At 43.8% G+C, this 25,624-nt stretch overlaps 2 protein-coding genes across 2 annotated transcripts in view; one reads left to right on the top strand and one right to left on the bottom strand.

Annotated features, from left to right (window-relative positions):
* LOC130296495 (zinc finger protein 605-like) overlaps positions 1-25,624 on the bottom strand; it is a 505,889-nt gene that overhangs the window by 309,145 nt on the left and 171,120 nt on the right. The gene's annotated exons all lie outside the window — the stretch shown is intronic.
* LOC130299699 (oocyte zinc finger protein XlCOF7.1-like) overlaps positions 1-25,624 on the top strand; it is a 78,735-nt gene that overhangs the window by 18,912 nt on the left and 34,199 nt on the right. Inside the window, exons 7-8 of the mRNA XM_056551486.1 lie at positions 3,326-4,319; positions 5,894-6,002. Of these exons, the coding sequence (XP_056407461.1) occupies positions 3,326-4,319; positions 5,894-6,002 (1,103 nt within the window). The remainder of the gene's footprint in view (positions 1-3,325; positions 4,320-5,893; positions 6,003-25,624) is intronic.

Raw genomic sequence — 25,624 nt, 5'->3', positions numbered from 1 at the left:
GGGCGTAGACATTTTTTATTTTTATTTTTTTACCAGTGTACCACCTGTAGGTGTCCGCAGGTCCGCAGCACCTTTAGCTGCGTGACCCCAGCCCTACAGGGTAACTGCAGTCTGTGTTTTTTTGGGGGCACAGACTTTTTTTTTTTTTTTGCTAAACGTATGGCCGGGCCCTCTTAGCTATAAAAGAGCGGTAAAATAAAATTTTTCACTTTTACAGCCCAAAACTGAAAAAAAACTGTGAGGTGTAAGTACTCACTGTAACCCTTGTTATGTTCCTGGAGAAAAATTTGGGGTAACACCATCATTTTAGCGTTAAAAAACAAATTTTCCATTTTCGCAATGCAAAGTTGTCAAACACATGTGAGGTGTTAAGGCTCACTATACCCCTTGTTATGTTCCTTGAGGGGTGTAGTTTCCAAAACAGTATGCCATGTGTATTTTTTTTGTTGCTGTTCGGGCACCCTGGGGACTTTCTAAATGCAACATGCCCCCCCAATCTAGGAAGGCGCCCATCTCTACTTTATATAGATGCTTTTAATGAATGTCTTCTAAAAGTTTCCAAACATACCATTTTGCTAAATGGGAATCGGTTCCCCAAGATTCTGATGTACGCGAGCACAAACTGCCTGTCTTCTCTTTAATTGAGCTGCTGCGGTTGCCATTATTTAACTCTTTAAGGACGTAGGGCGTACCTGTACGCCCTACGTCCGGTCCCAGTATATAAAACAGGGTCACGCCGTGACCCCGCATCATACCGGGTCAGTCCCGGCGGCTAATGATAGCCGGGACCCTGAGCTAATAGCGTGCGACACCGATCATTGTGCCGCGCGCTATTAACCCTTTAGACGTTGATCGCCGCGTCTAAAATGAAAGTAAAAGCTTCCCGGCAGCTCAGTCAGGCTGATCGGGACTATCGCGATAAAATCGCGATGCCCGATCAGCTAGGACGCGAGCGGAGGTCCTCTTACCTGTCTCCGTCGCGTCTGATCGGCGTTTGATTGCTTCAAGCCTGAGCTACAGGCTTGGGCAATTGAGCCCCTAGAACGCTGATCCATGCAAAGCTATGGCTTTGCAGGGATCAGGGTAAAAGATCAGTGCGTGCAGTGTTATAGCCCCCTATGGGAGCTAGAACACTGCAAAAAGTGGAAAAAAAAAGTTAATAAAGGTCATTTAACCCCTTCCCTAAAAAAAAGTTTGAATCACCCCACTTTTCTCATAAAAAAAAAAACTAAAACAAAAACTGCGTAAATAAAAATAAACATGTGGTATCGCCACGTGCGGAAATGTCCGAACTATAAAAATATATCATTAATTAAACCGCACGGTCAATGGCGTACACGCAAAAAAATTCCAAAGTCCAACAAAGCGTATTTTTGGTTACTCATCATGAAAAAATGAATAAAAAGCGATCAAAAAGTCCGATCAATATAAAAATGTAAAAAAATTCAGAAAACGGCGCAAAAAATTAGCCCTCATACCGGCCCGTGCACGGAAAAATAAAAAAGTTATAGTGGTCAGAAGATGACATTTTTTAAGTATAAATTTTCCTGGATGTAGTTATGATTTTTTCCAGAAGTACGACAAAATCACCTATATAAGTAGGGGATCATTTTACCCGTATGGACCTACAGAATAATGATAAGGTGTCATTTTTACCGGAAAAATGTACTGCGTAGAAACGGAAGCCCCCAATGGTTACAAAATTACATTTTTTCTTCAATTTTGTCGCACAATGATTTTTTCTTTCCGTTTCGCTGTGGATTTTTGGGTAAAATGACTGTCACTGCAACGTAGAAATGCTGGTGCAAAAAAATAAGCCATAATATGGAATTTTATGTGCAAAATTAAAAGCGTTATGATTTTTAGAAGGTGATGAGGAAAAAATAAAAATGCTAAAATCGGAAAAACCCTGCGTCCTTAAGGGGTTAATAACCTGTTGAATTTTTTTTGTGGTAGTCATTGATTGTGTGGGTTCTGCGATACTCACGTTTGCTCCACTTTTTTGTGTTGTTGTTTAACTTTTTTTTTACTGTTCATATAAAATTGAAAAAACTAATAAAGATAGTTTAAAAAAAAATAAAAAAGAGAGAATATGTGAACTGGGAGGCCTTTGGAATTTATAGGGTTGGAGGGAAAAGAACTTATTCCGTGGTATATCCTTAACTCTAAATATAAATTGGGTAAAGAGTGTATATGTACAGATTCAGAATGCATTTAATAAAGAAAAAAAACAACCCTAGGTGGGAAATGGGTGAACACAAACAACATCCTTGAATTTTTGCTGAATGCACAATCAGGGCTAAAAAAAAGGGGTGGGGAAAATATATAAAATATATTACTGGATGATTTTGTTAAAAAAAAATAAAAAAAAAGTTAATTAAAGAAATTGGGGGTAATAAAAATGGAAGAATGGTAGGAAATATTCAAAAATATTGATAATTCATCCATAAATTTAAATCATAAGATTTTACAAATTTAAAGTGATTCTTAAATTATGTTACACCCCAGAGTATAATTTAGTCGGTAAAGTAAAAAAATATGAGGTCATATTATCAAGGGAAAAAGGCCACAAAAAAAAAAAAAAAATTCAAAAAAAAAAGAGAATGGGGAAATATGGAAGTGAAAGGAACTCTGTAACCGCAAACTTTAACAGGCTGGGGAGGAAATAATTGAAGACAATAATTGGAATTTTTTTAATTTTTTTTTTAATGATTTGTAATGTAATTGTGAAATTAATAAGATTTAAAAAAAAAAATGCACACCATGACGAACATTTACGTTGTTGTGCATGAAGGGGTTAAAGAGGTATTTCGGCCATAGACAGCTTATCCTCTATCCAAAGGATAGGGGATAAGATGTCTGATCACGAGGGGCCCCCCGTGATCTCCATGCAGCACCCACATCCTATGTCGGGCTGCTGCTTCAGTCTCTGAAACCACTGTTTTACCAGGACTTGAGCACCCCATCCATTCATGTCTATGGGAGGGGGCGTGCCGCCCCCTCCCATAGACATGAATGGATGGGGTGCACAAACTATTGTGTGTACTATTCCCCACAGAACAAGAAGAATCGGATCAGATGTGTAGATTTGAAGTATTTTGAACCGGGTAGCACCATCAGCGCATCATACCTGTGGATGAGCAATCGTATGACCAGATCAGACGGTAGTAATGGAAGGATGGCGAGAGTGTTCTATGTCAAATTTTGATATAGTTCTGGTACAGTTATAACGTTACACATAGGGTCACAAAAAAAAAAAAAAAATACATAAATGCATAATTGTTGTATTACTCCAAAATTATAAAATCTGTTTTATCCTTGGCAGATGATTGTACCAGGAGATCAGAGGAGAATCTTATATCTTCATATTATAAAGCAGATGATGATATCACACAAGATACATATGAAGAACATTCCATTATCCCAGATACACCCTCAGCCCTTCACAGCCAAGATCTCTCATCTCATCCTGTTATACCCGTCCTGTCTTCTGATTCTTCACAGGCTGGTAAACAAAATAAAAGCCACAGAAGAAATGAGAAACATCAAAGAGCTCTCACAGGAGAGAAGCCATTTTCATGCCCAGAATGTGGAAAACGTTTTACTTTGAAATCGCGTCTTGCAGGACATCGGAAAATTCACACAGGCGAGAAGCCATATTCATGTGCACAATGTGGGAAGTGCTTTACTTGGAAATCAAAACTTGTTGAACACAAAAGAGCACACACAGGAGAGAAGCCATTTTCATGCTCAGAATGTGGGAAATGTTTTACTCAGAAAGCACATCTTGTTGAACATCAAAGGACTCACACAGGAGAGAAGCCATTTCCATGCCCAGAATGTGGGAAGTGTTTCTCAAGGAAAGCAATTCTTGCTGAACATCAGAAAATTCATATAGGGCAGAAGCCATTTTTATGTTCAGAATGTGGGAAATGTTTTACTGTAAAATCATCTCTTATTGAACATCACAGAATACACACAGGGGAAAAGCCATTTTCCTGCCAACACTGCCGGAAATGTTTTACCAGGAAATCAGATCTTGTTATACATCAAAGAACTCACACAGGGGAGAAGCCATTTTCATGTTCAGAATGTGGGAAATGTTTTCCTCAAAAATCACAACTTATTAGACATAATAGAATTCACACAGGAGAAAAGCCGTTTTTATGTCGAGAATGTGGAAAATGTTTTACTCAGAAATCAACTCTTGTCGAGCATCAAAGAACTCACACAGGAGAGAAGCCATTTTCATGTGCTGAATGTGGGAAATGTTTCACAGCGAAATCACATCTTGTTGATCATCAAAGATTTCACACAGAGTAGAAGCCATGTTTGTGAACCATAAGTATAATGTCATCTCTAATTGCACATGAAAAACCTCAAAGAGGAAAAGCATTTTCATGTCCAGGGGATGGGAAACATTTTAACCACAAATTATATATTCTTCATCAAATAACTTAGTGTTGTAGCCTTTTTTTTAATTATTATTATTATTTTTTATCAAATAGTACAAGAAAAATACAACCATTATAGTTTAGTCACATGTTATAAAAAATAATAATTGGCTTCTAGAGATTCTGACTGCAGCCAATAGACTGCAATGTGTTCTGCGAGTAGATCCGCCTGAAGAATGAGCAACACCATTCTTCAGGCGGCTATTTTAAATCAAATTTTCCGTTCATTTTTATAGCGGAATTTGTGTGAATCGGTGAACGAAAAACCCAATCACTAGCACAATACATTTTAGTAAGCAGAATTTCTGCCTGCAATTTCAAAGTGGAATTGCAGGCAGAAATTCCATAGTCTGGACCTAGCCTTACTGCTCCTGTGTACAAGACACTCTAGCCGGGAATTCAGCCAACTCTATCTCCCTCCCACTACACAAGCTTAAAGGGGTATTCCAGGCAAAAACTTTTTTTTATATATCAACTGGCTTCGGAAAGTTAAACAGATTTGTAAATTAAATTCAGGTAGAAGACAGACACGGTGCACATCTACAATCTTGCACAATGATCTGATTGCTTCTCAGCATAATTTCAAAAACTAACAGGTTCTTAGTATATACATTTAGATCAAAAAGTACAAAGCCCACTCGCCGCGTCAAGGCCACCTATTTAGAGTGGGTCCCTAACGTCCCTAGCATAAAATGGCGTAGCACTGGGCGGCGACCACCACCGCCGCGACACCAGTGCCCACAGGGGGAACGACCCACTGGCAGAGCGGCCCCAATGCCCAGTGCTGCGCCATTTTATGCTAGGGACGTTAGGGACCCACTCTAAATAGGTGGCCTTGACGTGGCGAGTGGGCTTTGTACTTTTTGATCAAAACGTATATACTAACAACCTGTTGGTTTTTGAAATTATGCTGAGAAGCAATCAGATCATTGTGCAAGATTGTAGATGTGCACCATGTCTGTCTTCTACCTGAATTCAGATTTGTAAATTACTTCTATTAAAAAATCTTAATCCTTCCAATAGTTATTAGCTTCTGAAGTTTGCTGTCTAACTGCTCAATGATGTCACGTCACGGGAGCTGTGTATGATGGGAGAATATCCCTTGCATGATGGGAGAATATCCCCATAGGAGCTGGACAGCTCCCGGGACGTGAGTCATCAGAAAGCAGTTAGACAGAAAACAGCAACTCAACTTCAGAAGCTAATAACTATTGGAAGGATTAAGATTTTTTTAATAGAAGTAATTTACAAATCTGTTTAATTTTCCGGAGCCAGTTGATATATATAAAAAAAGCTTTTGCCTGGAATACCCCTTTAACTATAATCCCTCCCACTTTGTGGGAGGGATTATAGTCAAGATTGTGTAGTGGCAGGGAGATAGAGTTGGCTGAATTCCCGGCTAGAGTGTCTTGTACACAGAACCAGGAAGTCTGTTGCAGGATCTACACCAGACAGGACGTTGAGCTGAAGATAACAGAGCAGACAGTTTGCATCAAAAGCACACCCCAGAAAGGGAGAAGTGAGCAGAAAATTCAAGCTAAGCTGTCAGTAATGACATGTAGGAAGAAAACAGCAGTACACAGCTTCCTGGGGGGTGAATACACAAATCCTTTGTATTTTAAAATCTATAAAAAAAAAAAATGGTTACATTATTAAAGAAGCACTCCGGAATATGAATATATACACACACACACTGTGCTTACCTGTATTAGCTGATGTGGCAGGCGTGCGTTTTTACCATACTGATTGCAGTTCCATCACATACATTTCCCAGGAATCCTCTGCCTTTTCAGAGAGAGGGGGTGGAGTCTCATCACTGCACCTGGTTATCTATTTAGGCTGCTGGTGCTGGAGGTCGCCCAGGTGAACTGATTAGACTCATAAGTGGGTTGAGGTCAATTCGCATGTGCAGTTTTAGATAAATATTATGTAGCGAAAGTAATTTTATTCGACCTATAATCACACTTGAGTCGTTTTAGGAAGCTCTGAAGTCTTTAGGTTGTGTTCACACTGTATTTTTCCACACATTTGTAATGCATTTTGGCTCTTATTTTCCAAAATCACTATAAAAATAACATGCTTTTACTGTGATTTGCAAAACTGTGTTACATAAGCAAAAAAAATTCAAAAAACGCTATGTGAACACAGCCTCAGGAGAGGTGTATAGCTGCTATGTATCCTGAATCAATACAGATAGCAGCAGCAGTATACAGGTAGAGCTGGAGGGAAGGGTCTGGGAACTAGCAGTGATCTGATAGGTGATGATATCCTGTAGTACTCAGGAAGTCAGCTGACGCAGGACTTTATCTGACACAAAGCTGTGAGTCAGACTGGTGATCACATGACCTAGTTGCAGTAATGCAATGTATGGATATAGCTGTGATGGAATAAAACAGACAGCGCTGTAAGACTAGTGTTGTTGAGTAAATATGATACAAACAGAGGCTTCTTTTAATAATTTCAGGAAGGGAGGCTTATGCAGCGGTGCCAATAATTTTGTCCAGACCATTTTTGGAGTTTGGTGACATTATGTCCAATTTGCTTTTTTTCCTCCCTTTTTTGGTTTAGTTCCAATACACACAAAGGGAATAAACGTGTGTATAGTAAAACATGTGTTACTGCAATCCTTTTCTGTGAGAAATACTTCATTTTCTAGAAAACATTTAGGGGTGCCAATATTTATGGCTATGATTGTATGTAAAAAAATGCTTTCTAAATATCATTTTTATTTTTTTATGTGTCTGTTATATATATATATATATATATATATATATATATAAATTTATATTGGATGGGAATTAGGAGGGTACTGTCATGGGCTCAATGAAAAACAATTACAGTAGAATTTCCCAATATTGAACACTCACGGGGAATAAAAAAAAAGTGCCCGCTATTGAGAGATGTCCCCTATTGGGAATAAAGGCAAAAAATATTTCTAAATTACCAAATACTGTACTGTACTCACCCCAGAGTGTTATTACTAGAGATGAGCGAACTTACAGTAAATTAGATTCGTCACGAACTTCTCGGCGAACTTCTTTTCCTGCATAAATGAGTTCAGCTTTCAGGTGCTCCGGTGGGCAGGAAAAGATGGATACAGTCCTAGGAGACTCTTTCCTAGGACTGTATCCACCTTTTCCAGCCCACCGGTGCACCTGAAGGCTGAACTAATTTATGCAGGAAAAGTCATCAACTGCCGAGCCGAGAAGTTCGTGACGAATCGAATTTACTGTAAGTTCGCTCATCTCTAGTTATTACTTATGAAACATGATAAAAGGTAATATTACAGTGGAATCTCCCTGTGCAGTTAAATCACCACATATCAACCTCCTGTACTATTTCATCCCCCTTTATACCTTGTGCCACTTTATTCCCCCTTTGCCTTGTGCCAAATCATCCATCCTTACCCCCTGTGCTACATAATTCCCCCTTGATATCCTCAGGCCATTTCATTCCCCCTTTATTACCTTCACTGCAGATTCATCACCCCCCCCCTGTGCCATTTCATCCCTTGTGCCACATAAATTTTCCCCTTCCCTCCTCCCCCTGTTATTGTTCTTACCTGGCCAGCAGGCTCAGGTTCAGGGGCTCTTAGGCTGGGTTCACACCACGATTTCTTAAATACGGTTCCCGTATACGGTTTGGAGGAGGGGGGGCGGGGCTTAATTGCGGCGCCCGCACTCAGCCGTATTCGGGAACCGTATTTAATGCAAGTCTATGAGCCGACCGGAGTGAACCGCAGCCTCCGGTCGGCTTCGTTTTCGGCCGTATGCGGTTTCCCGACCACAGGCAAAAACGTGGTCGACCACGTACGGCCGAAACCGCATACGGCCGAAAACGAAGCCGACCGGAGGCTGCGGTTCACTCCGGTCGGCTCATAGACTTGTATTAAATACGGTTCCCGAATACGGCTGAGTGCGGGCGCCGCGATTAAGCCCCCCCCCCCCCTCCTCCAAACCGTATACGGGAACCGTATTTAAGAAATCGTGGTGTGAACCCAGTCTTAGTGGGAGTGACATTCTCCTAAGGTCCTCTGCGCTGCACTTACTGAGAGCAGCAGCGGTGGCTGCGGCACTGACATGTGATGTCAGGAGCTTCACTCGTCAGTACCCGCAGCCGCCGCCGCTGCTCCCAGCCTCTCAATGAGCATCTAGGTGGGATAAAGGGAGAAAGAAATGGCAAAGGGGGTAGTAGAGAGGGTGATTAATTTGAACAAAGGGTAATAGAGGAGGAATGAAAGAGCATAGAGGGGGATCAAGGGGAAATTATGTGGCACAAGGTAGTGCTGGGCGATATGACCAAAAATGAGTATCGCGGTATTTCACGGTATTTATTTTTTTTACATTGAGACTTGCATTGAGGTGGCGTAGCGGAACTAAATGGGCTTTTGGAACTAACTGATCTGAACACTGGGGCAGTGGAGTACCCTTTTATATAGATGTAACAAACAACCCTACAGCCTCCAGCTGTTGCAAAACTACAACTCCCAGCATGTTGGACTATATAGTAGTGTATAGTATAGGTCAGTGTTTCCCAACTAGGGGTGCCTCCAGCTGTTGCAAAACTACAACTCCCAGCATGTTGGACTACATAGTAGTGTATAGTATAGGTCAGTGTTTCCCAACTAGGGGTGCCTCCAGCTGTTGCAAAACTACTACTCCCAGTATGCCCGGACAGCCGTTGGCTGTCCGGGCATGCTGGGAGTTGTAGTTTTGCAACAGCTGGAGGGCCTACTGTAGGTATAGTATATTATACAGACCCCTGTCCATCCCAGAACCCTGACTCACCTTCTCAGTTTCTGCAGGGACCGTCCAGGGAGGGTGGTCCGGACCATCCATCCTTCCTGTAGTGTCCGGCGGCATTCCGGGTGGAGAGTGAACCAGTCCGGGCTGTCCTTCTTCTCCGGGGGTCCTCTTCTCCACTCCGGGCAGGCTCCGGCCTAGTAACACTGCATAGACGCTGCTGCGCAGTGACGTCCGTGCGCAGCGACGCACCTGACGTCACGGACGTAGCGGTGTCTATGCAGCGTACTAGGCCGGAGCCTGCCCGGAGTGGAGAAGAGGACCCCCGGAGAATAAGGACAGCCCGGACCGGTTCACCCTCCACCCGGAATGCTGCCGGACACTACAGGAAGGATGGATGGTCCGGACCACCCCCATTACGGGTAAGTTTAATTTTTTTTATTGACTCGAAGGGTGTGGGAGGGGCCCGACCGGTATAGCGGTATGGGCAAAAATCCATACCGTGGGAGAAAAAAAAACGGTATCCCGTTCATACCGGTATACCGCCCAGCACTAGCACAAGGGGTAAAAAAAAAAGGGAATGATTTGGCACAGGGGGTATAAAGTGGAACAGGGGGGTGCATGATGTTGCTGGCGGACGTACAAAAGCAGGAGATCACGTTTAAACATCGGTCTTCTGCTTCTGTGCTGGGGCAACTGCAGGGAGATGCAGCGGGGGCCAGGGCCCCTTACTGGTGTATTGGCTGTACCCCCTGACGGCGGCCCTGTGTACAAGATAGGGCTGGCACATAAGCCTGGTTGTCCCCTAATGGGAGTGTTTTGTCACATAATGGGAGTGTTTTGTCCCCTATTGGGAGTGTTTTGTCACCTATTGCGTGTGTCTATTACCGCTATTAGGAATGTCCCCTATTCGGAGGGTGCAAATACATTAAATCTTATGGGACCCTGTTGGGGAATTAAAAACTGTCTGCTGTTGGGAGGTGTCCACTAAGAGATTTTACTGTACTGGTACGTGATTTAGGTTTTTCCCTATGACAGCACCTTTGGAGCAGAAATTAGAATAGCAGAATTAGGGGGGGGACTACCGTCTGCAGCACTTTTCTGCCAAATGCTAGATCCTCCTTAAAGGGGTACTCCGCCCCTAGACATCTTATCCCCTATCCAAAGGATAGGGGATAAGATGTCAGATCGCCGGGGTCCTGCTGCTGGGGACTCCGGGGATCGCTGCTGCAGCCCCCCGCTATCATTACTCCACAGAGGGAGATCGCTCTGCACGTAATGATGGGCGATACAGGGGCCGGAGCATCGTTATGTCACGGCTCCGCCCCTCGTGATGTCACGGCCCGCCCCCTTCAATACAAATCTATGGGAGGGGGCGTTGCGGTCGTCACGCCCCCTGCCATAGACTTGCATTAAGGGGACGGGCCGTGATGTCATGAGGGGCGGAGCCATGACATCACGCTGCTCCGTCCCCTGTATCGCCCGTCATTACGCACAGAGCGAACTCGCTCTGTGCAGTAATGATGACGGGGTGCCACAGCGGCGATCCCAGGGTCCCCAGCAGCGATCTAACATCTTATCCCCTATCCTTTGGATAGGGGATAAGATGCCAGTGGCGGAGTACCCCTTTAAGGGTGCATTAGCACCTGGCATATACGCTGCGTAAAGTTACTTAAATATACTTAGTGAAGTTGTGTTTTGGCTGAGTTTGCGTCCTCTAAAGTGTCCGCCATCCATCCCGGGTCCCCCGCCGGCAATCTTACTTTGTGTTCCGGAGGCAGGTGCCCGAAGCCCACCCCCCTTGTTGCATATTCATTTTTTGCTTCTCCATGTCCTAATGATGTGGAGTTATCCGCCCCCCTAAGCGCTGCACTCTGTCTTCTGAGCGCATGCGCAATTTCACGGCGCAGAGGATGCACAGCTCTCATGTCACCAGGACGGAGAGCTGGGTAAAAAAAAAAAAACAGTGCATGCGCTCGGAAGACAGAGTGCAGCGCTTAGGGGGGTGGATAACTCCACGTCATTAGGACGTGGAGAAGCAAAAAATGAATATGCAACAAGGGGGGGGGGGGCTTCGGGCGCTGGGGAAATCATCCCCAGTCAGAGATTTATTCCCAGTCCCTGCAGTGTATACATCCCCAGCCTATGTACAGTAAACACAGACAGAGCTCAGGCAGGGGAGATGAGGAGCACTGCTTAGGCTTCTAGACCTGCTCTAGCCGTGCTCCTCTCTCCCGCTGCTCTGGATTTCCGTGGAGATCTGGAGATAAGAGAGGGGCGTGTACTTCTCCCCGTGGAGATCTACGTCCTCAGCTCGGGGAGATGAGGGAGGGGACGTGTACCTCCTCTCTCCCCCAGCTCTAGCTTCGGAAATCTTCGGAGAGCTGGGGGAGGAGCGGACACAAGAATTGACGGGGGCTCAAAAATCCACCTCACACCGGCTCTCCCCTGTGCTTCACATATATGCGCGCTCCAGAAAGGGAGCGCAGCATACAGGAAGAAGGGCGGATGCTGGCCCGGCCAGGCTTCTGATGACGTCGCGCCTGCCAGGCCACGCCCACTTCCTGCCCTCGTATACTGCTCAACACTGAGCTCCTGAAGATGCTATGAAAAAGGTATATACATGGGGTTTTAAACAAAAATAAATACAGGGATAGAGATAGTTAGAGTCAGGGACAGATGGGGATTAGGGAAAGTTTAGTTGATGACAGGTGCTCTTTAAACTTGTTTAACCCCTTAACGACGCAGGACATATATTTACGTCCTGCGCCGGCTCCAGCAATATGAAGCGGGATTGCGCCGCGATCCCGCATCATATCGCGTCGGTCCCGGCGCTCATCAACGGCCGGGACCCGCGGCTAATACCACACATCGCCGATCGCGGCGATGTGCGGTATTAACCCTTTAGAAGCGGCGGTCAAAGCTGACCACCGCTTCTAAAGGGAAAGTGACCCGGCTGCCCAGTCGGGCTGTTCGGGACCGCCGCGGTGAAATCGCGGCGTCCCGAACCGCTTACAGGACACCGGGGGGGCCCTTACCTGCCTCCTCGGTGTCCGATCGGCGAATGACTGCTCCGTGCCTGAGATCCAGGCAGGAGCAGTCAAGCGCCAATAACACTGATCACAGACGTGTTAATACACGCCAGTGATCAGCATAGGAGATCAGTGTGTGCAGTGTTATAGGTCCCTATGGGCAAAAAATGAGTCCTCATACCGCCCCGTACGTGGAAAAATAAAAAAAGTTATAGGGGTCAGAAGATGACATTTTTAAACGTATAAATTTTCCTGCATGTAGTTATGATTTTTTCCAGAAATGCGACAAAATCAAACCTATATAAGTAGGGGATCATTTTAACCGTATGGACCTACAGAATAATAAGGCGTAATTTTTACCGAAATATGCACTGCGTAGAAACGGAAGCCCCCAAAAGTTACAAAATGGCGTTTTTTTCTTCGATTTTGTCGCACAATGATTTTTTTTTCCGTTTCGCCGTGCATTTTTGGGTAAAATGACTAATGTCACTGCAAAGTAGAATTGGCGACGCAAAAAATAAGCCATAATATGGATTTTTAGGTGGAAAATTGAAAGGGTTATGATTTTTAAAAGGTAAGGAGGAAAAAACGAAAGTGCAAAAACAGAAAAACCCAGAGTCCTTAAGGGGTTAAAATCACTTTTTTTAATAAAAGTATATTAGAGATATGTTGTAGTACTTAAGTACTACAACATATCAATTTTTTTACTTCATGACAGTGCCCATTTAAGTTTACTTCTAAAGCTTCTTTCACACTACCGTCATGTTCCTGCATTTCTTCCGCTGTTTTTCTGGTGAAAGAGCTCATCAAAAAAAAACACAAAATAACTAAACATAACGGATTCTAACGGTTGACTAATGTCTGTTATTTTAATAAATAACGGACATATTCATCTGTTATAGTCTGTTATTTTAGTTCCATGTTCTGAGCATGCCCATGGATCATAACGGACTTTAAAAGGGGTACTCCCATGGAAATCTTTTTTTTTTAAATCAATTGGTGCCAGAAAGTTAAACATATTTGTAAATTACTTCTATTAAAAAAATCTTAATCCTTCCAGTACTTATTAGCTGCTGAATGCTACAGAGGAAATTCCTTTCCTTTTGGAACACTGATGACATCACGAGCACAGTGCTCTCTGCTGACATCTCTGTCCATTTTAGCAACCGTGCATAGCAGATGTATGCTAAGGGCAGCATGGTGGCTCAGTGGTTAGCACTGCTGCCTTGCAGTGCTGGGGTCTTGGGTTCAAATCCCACTAAGGACAACAATAAATAAAGAGTTATTATTATTATAATGACGTCAGCAAAGAGCACTGTGCTCTTGATGTCACCAGAGAGAATTTCAAAAAGAAAAGAATTTCCTATGTAGTATTCAGCAGCTAATAATTACAGGAAGGATTAAGATTTTTTAATAGAAGTAATTTACAAATCTGTTTAACTTTCTGCCACCAGTTGATTTAAAAGAAAAAAGGTTTTCACCGGAGTACCCCTTTAAACAGATTTGTAAATTACTTCTATTAAAAAAATCTTTATCCTTCCAGTACATTTTAGAGGCTGTATACTACAGAGGAAATGCTCTCTGCTGTCCATTTTAGGAACTGTCCAGAGCAGGAGAAAATCCCCATAGCCGACATATGCTGCTCTGGACAGTTCCTAAAATGGTCAGCAGAGAGCACTGTGATCGTGACAGAAGAGAAAAGCAAAAAAAAAAGCATTTCTTCTGCAGTATACAGCCCCTAAAAAGTACTGGAAGGATTAAGATTTTTCTGGCACCAGTTCATTTAAAAAAAAAAAGTTTTCCACGGGAGTACCCCTTTAAAATAATGGGAACTAACGGATGTCAATTTTGAACATAGTCATCCATAGACTTCAATGGTAAAATTTTAAAGTTAAAATTTTATTCCACCATTATTTTTGACAGGACAAAAATTAGTGCATGCACCATCTTATGTGCCGTCAAAAATAAGACGTTAGTCATAACGGGACGTAACTGGTGCTAAAGAGTGGTCAAAAAATCGTGAATGGGATATTTTTGACGACGATTTTTGGGACTTTCTGATGGGAATTAATGAAGGGAGTTTTTACAGGTGACCAACGGTAGTGTGAAAGGGGCCTTAGCCTAATTTTGCTAAGAGAGTTTACTTTCACAATCTGGCGGCAGAGAATATCTTTTGTTAGTGCCACAAGGAGAAAGTCGTCTAGATATAGAATTAGGCTAGGTTCAGACTACGGAATTTCCGACAGAAATTCAGTCGTAAAATTTCCGTCAGAAATTCCGCTTTCTAAAATGTCTAGTGTAGTGAATGGTTTTCCGTTAACAAATTCACACTTCGGAATTTGTGAAGCGGAAAATCCGCTTAGAAATTTCCGCCTGAAGAAAGGCGGTGCTCTTTCTTCAGGCGGAATTCCTCACGGATCACATTGCAGTCTATGGGAGACTGCAGTGTCCGCGTGGTCCTAGCGCCGACTTATTCAGTCGGCGCAGGCGGAACTCAGAATCTCCGGGCGGAAATATTCTGCCTGGAGATTCCATAGTCTGAACCTAGCCTAAGAATCCGATTTTTCTCTGTCATGTGGGCCATGACCTCGGCTGTGACCTTGGTAAAGATTTGGGGGGCCTGGTACTGGAACTAACTTCCACTAGACGTATTCCGCTACTCTTAGGTCTGCTGGGGGGGGATTATATATTGGGACATGATAATACGCGTTGTGTAAGTCTAGTAAGACAGAATGGTCTTCATCCTGAATTTCTCGTACACCAAACTCTGAGTTGTTTCAGGTTTATAATCGTACGGAAAGACCAACTGGTTTCTTTACGTGGATTCTCTCATCCTCCACTGGCACTGAAATAAGAACCTGCTAAGCAAGGAAAGAATCTCTAATTCCAAAGCCTCCTGCCCTTAAAGGGGTACTCCGCCCCAGGACATCTTATCCCCTATCCAAAGGATAGGGGATAAGATGTCAGATCGCGGGGGTCCTGCCACTGGGGACCCCCCCCCCCAGGATCTCGGCTGCAGCACCCCGCTATCATTACTGCACAGAACAACCTCGCTCTGTGCGTAATGATGGGCAATACTGGGGCCTGAGCATCGTGACGTCACAGCTCCGCCCATTGTGACATCATAGCCCACCCCCTTAATGCAAGTCTATGGGAGGGGGCGTGATGGCTGCCACACCCCCTACCATAGACTTGTATTGAGGGGGCGGGCTGTGACATCACAAGGGGGCAGAGCCATGACGTCACGATGCACAAGCCCTTGCTCTGTGCAGTAATGATAGCGGGGTGCTGCAGCCGCGATCTTGGGGGGGGGGGGGGTCCCCAGTGGCAGGACCCCCGCGATCTGACATCTTATCCCCTATCCTTTGGATAGGGGATAAGATGTCCTGGGGTGGAGTACCCCATTAACTGATCTGTTCATAAATCTGTTACAATAAATTATTCTGGTTTTGAGACAATTTTATTTTATTATGTCTTTCAACCATAAACTTTACGTGATTTTGTCCCACTCGTGAAAATACCCGGTAACCCTTCCTCCCACCTGGGACCTGGCATCATTGCTGCGTTTTGTTTTTTTTATCAGGGTCAAAAGTGAAACAAAGAAACCCTTTACCCCTTTTATGTCCCCTCCAACCTTTACCCCTTGTAATGTCTGACCGGGGATCTCCCCCCCCCACCACCTCTAAGTGGTCTTCAACCTTCAGACCTCCAGATGTTGCAAAACTACAACTCTCAGCATGCACGGACAGCCAACAGCTGTCCGTGCATGCTGGGAGTTGTAGTTTTGCAACATCTAGAGGGCCGCAGGTTGAAGGCCACTGCACTAGGCAGTAGACGACAGTAGTTCCTCTTCCGGAGTACCTACTTTAATATGTTCTTCCATCTGGTCTAACCAATACCTAAGTGATTTGGCTACAGGTTCATGTCTATTGGGGGGGCCCATCACGTCCCCTTGTCTGCTTTTACAAGATCGTGATCATTCGCTCCCTCAATGACAGAGGTCGCTATAGTCATCTCTGATGATCCAACATCCCTCTCTTCTTCCTCAATGCGATGTTTCCAGTCACATGGATCCTTCGCTCTGCAATGGAAGATGATGTGCCTGCATTCCTACTTGAAATGTCTTTTCTTGGCCTCTTTCAGCTAATGTCTGACATCCCAGTCACACTGGTTGAGGACGTCCCAAAAGGACACCTGTATCACTATACAGCTCAGCTACATGTACATTACACATATACAGCTCTACTGTGTACACATACAGCTCAGCTACATGCACATTACACATATACAGCTCTACTGTGTACACACAGCTCAGCTACATGTACATTACACATATACAGCTCTACTGTGTACACATACAGCTCAGCTACATGTATATTACACATATACAGCTCTACTGTGCACACATACAGCTCAGCTACATGCACATTACACATATACAGCTCTACTGTGTACACATACAGCTCAGCTACATGTACATTACACATATACAGCTCTACTGTGTACCCATACAGCTCAGCTACATGTACATTACACATATACAGCTCTACTGTGTACACATACAGCTCAGCTACATGCACATTACACATATACAGCTCTACTGTGTACACATACAGCTCAGCTACATGTACATTACACATATACAGCTCTACTGTGTACACATACAGCTCAGCTACATGTACATTACACATATACAGCTCTACTGTGTACACATACAGCTCAGCTACATGCACATTACACATACAGCTCTACTGTGTACACATACAGCTCAGCTACATGTACATTACACATATACAGCACTACTGTGTACACATACAGCTCAGCTACATGCACATTACACATATACAGCTCTACTGTGTACACATACAGCTCAGCTACATGTACATTACACATATACAGCTCTACTGTGTACACATACAGCTCAGCTACATGTACATTACACATATACAGCACTACTGTGTACACATACAGCTCAGCTACATGTACATTACACATATACAGCTCTACTGTGTACACATACAGCTCAGCTACATGTACATTACACATATACAGCACTACTGTGTACACATACAGCTCAGCTACATGTACATAACACATATACAGCTCTACTGTGTACACATACAGCTCAGCTACATGCACATTACACATATACAGCACTACTGTGTACACATACAGCTCAGCTACATGCACATATACAGCTCTACTGTGTACACATACAGCTCAGCTACATGTACATAACACATATACAGCACTACTGTGTACACATACAGCTCAGCTACATGTACATTACACATATACAGCTCTACTGTGTACACATACAACTCAGCTACATGTACATAACACATATACAGCTCTACTGTGTACACATACAGCTCAGCTACATGTACATTACACATACAGCTCTACTGTGTACACATACAGCTCAGCTACATGTACATAACACATATACAGCTCTACTGTGTACACATACAGCTCAGCTACATGTACATTACACATATACAGCTCTACTGTGTACACATACAGCTCAGTTACATGCACATTACACATATACAGCTCTACTGTGTACACATACAGCTCAGCTACATGTACATTACACATATACAGCACTACTGTGTACACATACAGCTCAGCTACATGCACATTACACACATACAGCTCTACTGTGTACACATACAGCTCAGCTACATGCACATTACACATATACAGCTCTACTGTGTACACATACAGCTCAGCTACATGCACATTACACATATACAGCTCTACTGTGTACACATACAGCTCAGCTACATGCACATTACACATATACAGCTCTACTGTGTACACATACAGCTCAGCTACATGCACATTACACATATACAGCTCTACTGTGTACACATACAGCTCAGCTACATGTACATTACACATATACAGCTCTACTGTGTACACATACAGCTCAGCTACATGCACATTACACATATACAGCTCTACTGTGTACACATACAGCTCAACTACATGTACATTACACATATACAGCACTACTGTGTACACATACAGCTCAGCTACATGCACATTACACATATACAGCTCTACTGTGTACACATACAGCTCAGCTACATGTACATTACACATATACAGCTCTACTGTGTACACATACAGCTCAGCTACATGTACATTACACATATACAGCTCTACTGTGTACACATACAGCTCAGCTACATGCACATTACACACAGCTCTGCTGCAGACATATATAACATACACAGCTCTGCACCACGCACATCACACACACACAGCTCTGCTGCATACACATAACTTCAGCTCATCCAGCAGCGATCACAACCAGCACAGCAGAGTCCTGCATACACTGAGCAGATGAGCCTAGAGCAGCAGCCCCTGATCATGTGACTCCTCCTCCTCTTTCTCCATGTGACTGATCACATGACTGTGACATCATGGCAGGTGGTGTAAGCACAGGGTAAGTACACGGCTCTGTACAGTCTGCAGGTGGAGGTATGTGTCCGGTCATCGGGAGGGGTGGGGGAGGGGACAGCATCATTAACCCGTTCAGGACCTGGGGTCTTTGGAGCATTTTCTATGTTTTCTTTAGTGCATTATAGTAATGAATAGTTGTTTATGTTGCTGTATGACGAGTTATTTGGAGTTATATGACAATATGGGGGAACTTAGAACCTGGGCTGGGTTCATAGTGCATTGTTGTCTCCTTTTCACTGTTTCCTTTAGGGTAGGGTCACACATTGGGGGAGATTTATCAAACTGTGTGAGAGAGAAAGTGGAGTGATTCTCCTACAGCGACCAATCACAGCTCAGCTAACGATCTGAGGTAAAGTGAAACCTGAACAGTGATTGGTCCACTTTTTCTCTCACACAGTTAAATCTGGGCCATTGTGTATACACTGAGTATTCTCCCATGAGCAGACACACAGGGCTACCCACAGCAGCCCTGGAAGTGCAGTAAGATTTGGAGACAGAGAGCACTGTGCTCGTGATGTCAGCAGAGAGCACTGTGCTCATGATGTCAGCAGAGAGCTCTGTGTTTCAAAAAGGAAAGAATTTCCGCTTTAGTATTCAGCAGCTAATAAGTACAGGAAGGATTAAGATTTTTTAATAGAAGTCATTTACACATCTGTTTAACTTTCTGGCACCAGTTGATTTAAAAAAATAAATAATGTTTTTCACCGGAGTACCCCTTTAACCTGTTCAGGACCCATGATGTAATGTTACGTCCCGACACCCTGGGTCTTAAGGACCCATGACGTACAGTTACGTCATGGGCAGTTCCGGTCCCCGCCGGGCGGAGATCGGACCGGGATGCCTGCTGAAATCATTCAGCAGGCATTCCGTGAAAATGCCCAGGGGGGTCATCAGACCCCCCTCATGTCGGCGATCACACATGCGATTTGTGGCTATTCTGGCGATGCGGGTCACGTGTGACCCGCTGACCTGGAGATACAAGGTGATCGGGGGTATATGATACACCACCTATTACCCACTGTATCTATGGGGAGGTGGCGATTTCGTCCCCCCCCCCCCCCCCCAGGATCGCTGCTATTGGCTGGACGATCGTCCAGCCAATAGCAGCCGGCAGGGGAGGGGTTAACAGCATCTTCCCGCAGCTCCCGCCGCTGGCTGAGTTCAGCCAGCGGTCAGAGCTGCTGGAGGAAGACCGGGACCCCCCCCCCCTGCCGAGATCGGAGCCGCCACAGAAGAAAAGAAGCCCCCCATAGATCAGGGAAAGAATACAATCCAGGGAAAGGTAGGGTAAAAAGTAAAAAAAAAAAAAAAGTAAATCCCCCCCCCCCCTGACCCCCTAATAGGTCCCCAAGGGTCTTCTGCCGTTTTTCAGTGTGACCCGGGCCCTATTAGGGGTTCAGGGCGCTGCATTAGGCCCCCCATTTTTTTTTTTTTGGGCTGCAGCATTTTTTCCCCCCATATAACGGTGAGTGATTTCTAATCACACACTGTTATACATAGTTACACCAAGCACATACACAGTACATACCTCCCCACAGTACAGTATGGCCATGGCACGGAGGCGGTTCGAGGCCATTCGGAAATGCCTGCATTATGCAGATAATGCAGCATGTCCGCCCCGAGGTGATCCCGCCCATGACCGGCTTTACAAAGTGAGGCCGGTCATCGATCACTTTGGGGCCAAATTTTTGGAGGCCTACGTACCCCTCAGGGAGCTCTCGGTAGATGAGTCTCTCATCAGTTTTAAGGGGAGACTCATCTTCCGCCAGTATATTCCCTCGAAGCGGGCGCGGTATGGCGTGAAGCTCTATAAACTTTGTGATAGTACCTCCGGGTACACTCTCAAGTTTAGGGTGTATGAGGGACGAGATTCCCGTATTGAACCCCCAGATTGTTCCCCCACTCTGGGTGTTAGCGGGAAAATCGTTTGGGACCTTATGTACCCATTGCTGGATAAGGGTTACCACGTGTACATGGACAACTTTTATACCAGCATCCCTCTCTTCACATCCCTTGCCGCCAGATCCACGTCCACTTGTGGGACCGTGCGGAAGAACCAGAGAGGCCTCCCTCTAAATTTTGTTAAGCCAATAGCAGCCGGCAGGGGAGGGGTTAACAGCAAGGGTGAGTCCTATGCCCTTACCCATGAAAACCTGTTGTTGGTCCGGTATAAGGATAAGAGGGATGTCCTTATGCTGACCACTATTCATGGGAATGGCAGCACCCCTGTCCCTGTGCGAGGTACCGTGGGACCGGTCCTCAAGCCCGATTGTATTCTGGACTACAATCGGTATATGGGGGGAGTTGATCTTTCTGATAAAATCCTGAAGCCTTATAACGCCATGCGGAAAACACGTGTATGGTACAAAAAAGATCCACGTCCGCTTGTGGGACCGTGCGGAAGAATCCTGAAGCCTTATAACGCCATGCGGAAAACACGTGTATGGTACAAAAAAGATCCACGTCCGCTTGTGGGACCGTGCGGAAGAACCAGAGAGGCCTCCCTCTAAATTTTGTTAAGCCAATAGCAGCCGGCAGGGGAGGGGTTAACAGCAAGGGTGAGTCCTATGCCCTTACCCATGAAAACCTGTTGTTGGTCCGGTATAAGGATAAGAGGGATGTCCTTATGCTGACCACTATTCATGGGAATGGCAGCACCCCTGTCCCTGTGCGAGGTACCGTGGGACCGGTCCTCAAGCCCGATTGTATTCTGGACTACAATCGGTATATGGGGGGAGTTGATCTTTCTGATAAAATCCTGAAGCCTTATAACGCCATGCGGAAAACACGTGTATGGTACAAAAAAGTTGCGGTCTACTTGGTACAGGTTGCCATGTACAACTCTTTTGTACTGTCCCAGTACGCTGGCAACACAGGGACATTCCTCCAGTTCCAAGAAGAAGTCCTAAAGGTCCTGATCTTTGGCGACCAGGAAAGATCAGGCCGGACTTCCCAAGGAACTGGAAATATAGGCGCCAGGATCGTCCCTGGCCAACACTTTCCAGGTGAGGTCCCCCCACACTGGAAAGAAGGGACGATCCCAGAAAAAATGCAGAGTGTGTAACAGGAGGGGGATTCGGAAGGAGACCACCACTCAGTGTGACACTTGCCCGATCATCCGGGCCTCTGCATTAAGGACTGCTTCAGGGAGTATCACACTTCCATGGAGTACTAAATTTTCCCTCTTCATTTTAATTTTCCACACTTTGACCCCAATGTACCAAGTTACGAGTGCATTCCAAGTTTTAACCCCATAAAACCACTAAATTGCCCAAAAAAATGTTTAATAAAAAAAATACCTGATAAGACCTCTGGGGGTATTTTTTTCTATAAAAAATGGGTCACTGAGTCACTATCATCGGGGACTTTTTATGTTGCCTCAAATGCGCAGCGCTCTCTCTCCACCTGAGCGGGGTGCGCATTTGAGGCAACAGGTTAGGGACGGCCACACACATCACATTCCCAGAATGATGATTCAGAGCATAGGGTTTGGGGTGGGTATATTTTTTAGTTTTGGCTATGCTCAGGGTCATCATTCTGGGAACATAACCTGTTTAATAATTTTATGTCCCACTGTACCCCATTTTAGTTACTTAGTGTACCCCAGTTATTTACCCCATGTAATGCCCCTTGAGGGGGGGGGGGGGTATTTCCATACTCAGAGGAGATAGGGTAACAAATTTTGGGGGGCATTTTCTCCTATTACCCCTTGCAAAAATTGAAAATTTGGGGGAAAACTAGCATTTTAGTGAAAAAAATAATAATAATTTACACATCCAACTTTTAACGAAAAGTCGTCAAACACCTGTGGGGTGTTAAGGCTCACTGTACCCCTTGTTACATTCCTTGAGGGGTGTAGTTTCCAAAATAGTATGCCATGTGTTTTTTTTTTTTTGCTGTCCTGGCACCATAGGGGCTTCCTAAATGGGACATGCCCCCCAAAAACCATTTCAGGAAAAATTGCTTTGCAAAAGCCAGATGTGACTCCTTCTCTTCTGAGCATTGTAGTGCGCCCGCAGTGCACTTGACGTCCACATATGGGGTGTTTCCATACTCAGAAGAGATGGGGTTACAAATTTTGGGGGGCATTTTCTCTTTTTTACCCCCTGCAAAAATTGTAAATTTGGGGGAAAACTAGCATTTTAGTGAAAAAAAATAATAATAATTTACACATCCAACTTTAACGAAAAGTCGTCAAACACCTGTGGGGTGCTAAGGCTAACTGTACCCCTTGTTACGTTCCTTAAGGGGTGTAGTTTCCAAAATAGTATGCCATGTGTTTTTTTTTTTTTTTTTTTTTGCTGTCCTGGCACCATAGGGGCTTCCTAAATGCGACATGCCCCCCAAAAACCATTTCAGAAAAACTCACTCTCGAAATCCCACTAGTGCACCCACCAAACACTTGACATACACATATGAGGTATTTCCTTACTCGAGAGAAATTGGGTTACACATTTTAGGAAGATTTCTCTCCTTTTACCCCTTGTAAAAATTCAAAAACATGGTCTACAAGAAAATGCGAGTGTAAAAAATTAAGATTTAGAATTTTCTCCTTCAATTTGCTGCTATTCCTGTGAAACACCCAAAGGGTTAACAAACCTTTTGAATGTCATTTTGAATACTTTGAGGGGTGCAGTTTTTATAATGGGGTCATTTGTGGGGTATTTCTAATATGAAAGCCCTTCAAATCCACTTCAAAACAGAACTGGTCCCTGAAAAATTTCGATTTAGAAAATTTTGTGAAAAATTGGAAAATTGCTGCTATAATTTGAAGCCCTCTGATGTCTTCCAAAAGTAAAAACATTTCAACTTTATGATGCAAACATAAAGTAGACATATTGTATATGTGAATCAATATATCATTTATTTGGAATATTCATTTTCCTTATAAGCAGAGAGCTTCAAAGTTAAATTTTTTTTTACCACTAACATAAAGTAGAATATGTCACGAAAAAACAATCTCGGAATCAGAATGAAAGGTAAAAGCATCCCAGAGTTATTAATGCTTAAAGTGACAGTGGTCAGATGTTCAAAAAATGGCCGGGTCCTACAGTGAAAATTGGCTGGGTCCTTAAGGGGTTAAGGTCTATTCACACGGCAGAATTCCTGCTTGCAGGATTCCGCCTCAAATTAAAGTCCATAGACTTCTATGCTATTCCGCACTCACATCCACACTTCTGAATTTCTGCTTGGTAACATATTGGGGGGAGATTTGTCAAGATCTGTCCAGAGGAAAAGTTGACCAGTTGCCCATAGCAACCAATCAGATCGCTTCTTTCATTTTTAACAAGGCCTTTTCAAAAGTTAAAGGAATCTGATTGGTTGCTATTGACAACTGGTCACCATCTCCTCTACACAGGTTTTGAAAAATCTTCTCCATACTTGTTTTTTTCTTTTCAAGTGTATGAAAGGTATACATTAAATGCAAACAAACATGAAGTGTGAACCCAGCCTTTATTACACTTTCATACCGGAGGCGGAGTGATATAATACTGGAGGAAGAGTGATATAATACTGGAGGAAGAGTGATATAATACCGGAGGAAGAGTGATATAATACAGGAGGAAGAGTGATATAATACTGGAGGAAGAGTGATATAATACTGGAGGAAGAGTGATATAATACTGGAGGAAGAGTGATATAATACTGGAGGAAGAGGGATATAATACTGGAGGAAGAGGGATATAATACTGGAGGAAGAGTGATATAATACCGGAGGAAGAGTGATATAATACAGGAGGAAGAGTGATATAATACTGGAGAAAGAGTGATATAATACCGGAGGAAGAGTGATATAATACAGGAGGAAGAGTGATATAATACTGGAGGAAGAGTGATATAATACTGGAGGAAGAGTGATATAATACTGGAGGAAGAGTGATATAATACCGGAGGAAGAGTGATATAATACTGGAGGAAGAGTGATATAATACCGGAGGAAGAGTGATATAATACTGGAGGAAGAGTGATATAATACCGGAGGAAGAGTGATATAATACTGGAGGAAGAGTGATATAATACTGGAGGAAGAGGGATATAATACTGGAGGAAGAGTGATCTAATACTGGAGGAAGAGTGATATAATACAGGAGGAAGAGTGATATAATACAGGAGGAAGAGTGATATAATACTGGAGGAAGAGTGATATAATACAGGAGGAAGAGTGATATAATACAGGAGGAAGAGTGATATAATACCGGAGGAAGAGTGATATAATACCGGAGGAAGAGTGATATAATACAGGAGGAAGAGTGATATAATACAGGAGGAAGAGTGATATAATACCGGAGGAAGAGTGATATAATACCGGAGGAAGAGTGATATAATACCGGAGGAAGAGTGATATAATACCGGAGGAAGAGTGATATAATACTGGAGGAAGAGTGATATAATACCGGAGGAAGAGTGATATAATACCGGAGGAAGAGTGATATAATACCGGAGGAAGAGTGATATAATACCGGAGGAAGAGTGATATAATACTGGAGGAAGAGTGATATAATACTGGAGGAAGAGTGATATAATACTGGAGGAAGAGTGATATAATACTGGAGGAAGAGGGATATAATACTGGAGGAAGAGTGATATAATACCGGAGGAAGAGTGATATAATACAGGAGGAAGAGTGATATAATACAGGAGGAAGAGTGATATAATACTGGAGGAAGAGTGATATAATACCGGAGGAAGAGTGATATAATACTGGAGGAAGAGTGATATAATACTGGAGGAAGAGTGATATAATACTGGAGGAAGAGTGATATAATACCGGAGGAAGAGTGATATAATACCGGAGGAAGAGTGATATAATACCGGAGGAAGAGTGATATAATACCGGAGGAAGAGTGATATAATACCGGAGGAAGAGTGATATAATACTGGAGGAAGAGTGATATAATACTGGAGGAAGAGTGATATAATACCG

Source organism: Hyla sarda, chromosome 1 (genome assembly GCF_029499605.1).
Source record: "Hyla sarda isolate aHylSar1 chromosome 1, aHylSar1.hap1, whole genome shotgun sequence".
In the NCBI taxonomy this organism is placed as follows: domain Eukaryota; kingdom Metazoa; phylum Chordata; class Amphibia; order Anura; family Hylidae; genus Hyla; species Hyla sarda.
This window is presented reverse-complemented; position numbering and strand designations above follow the sequence as displayed.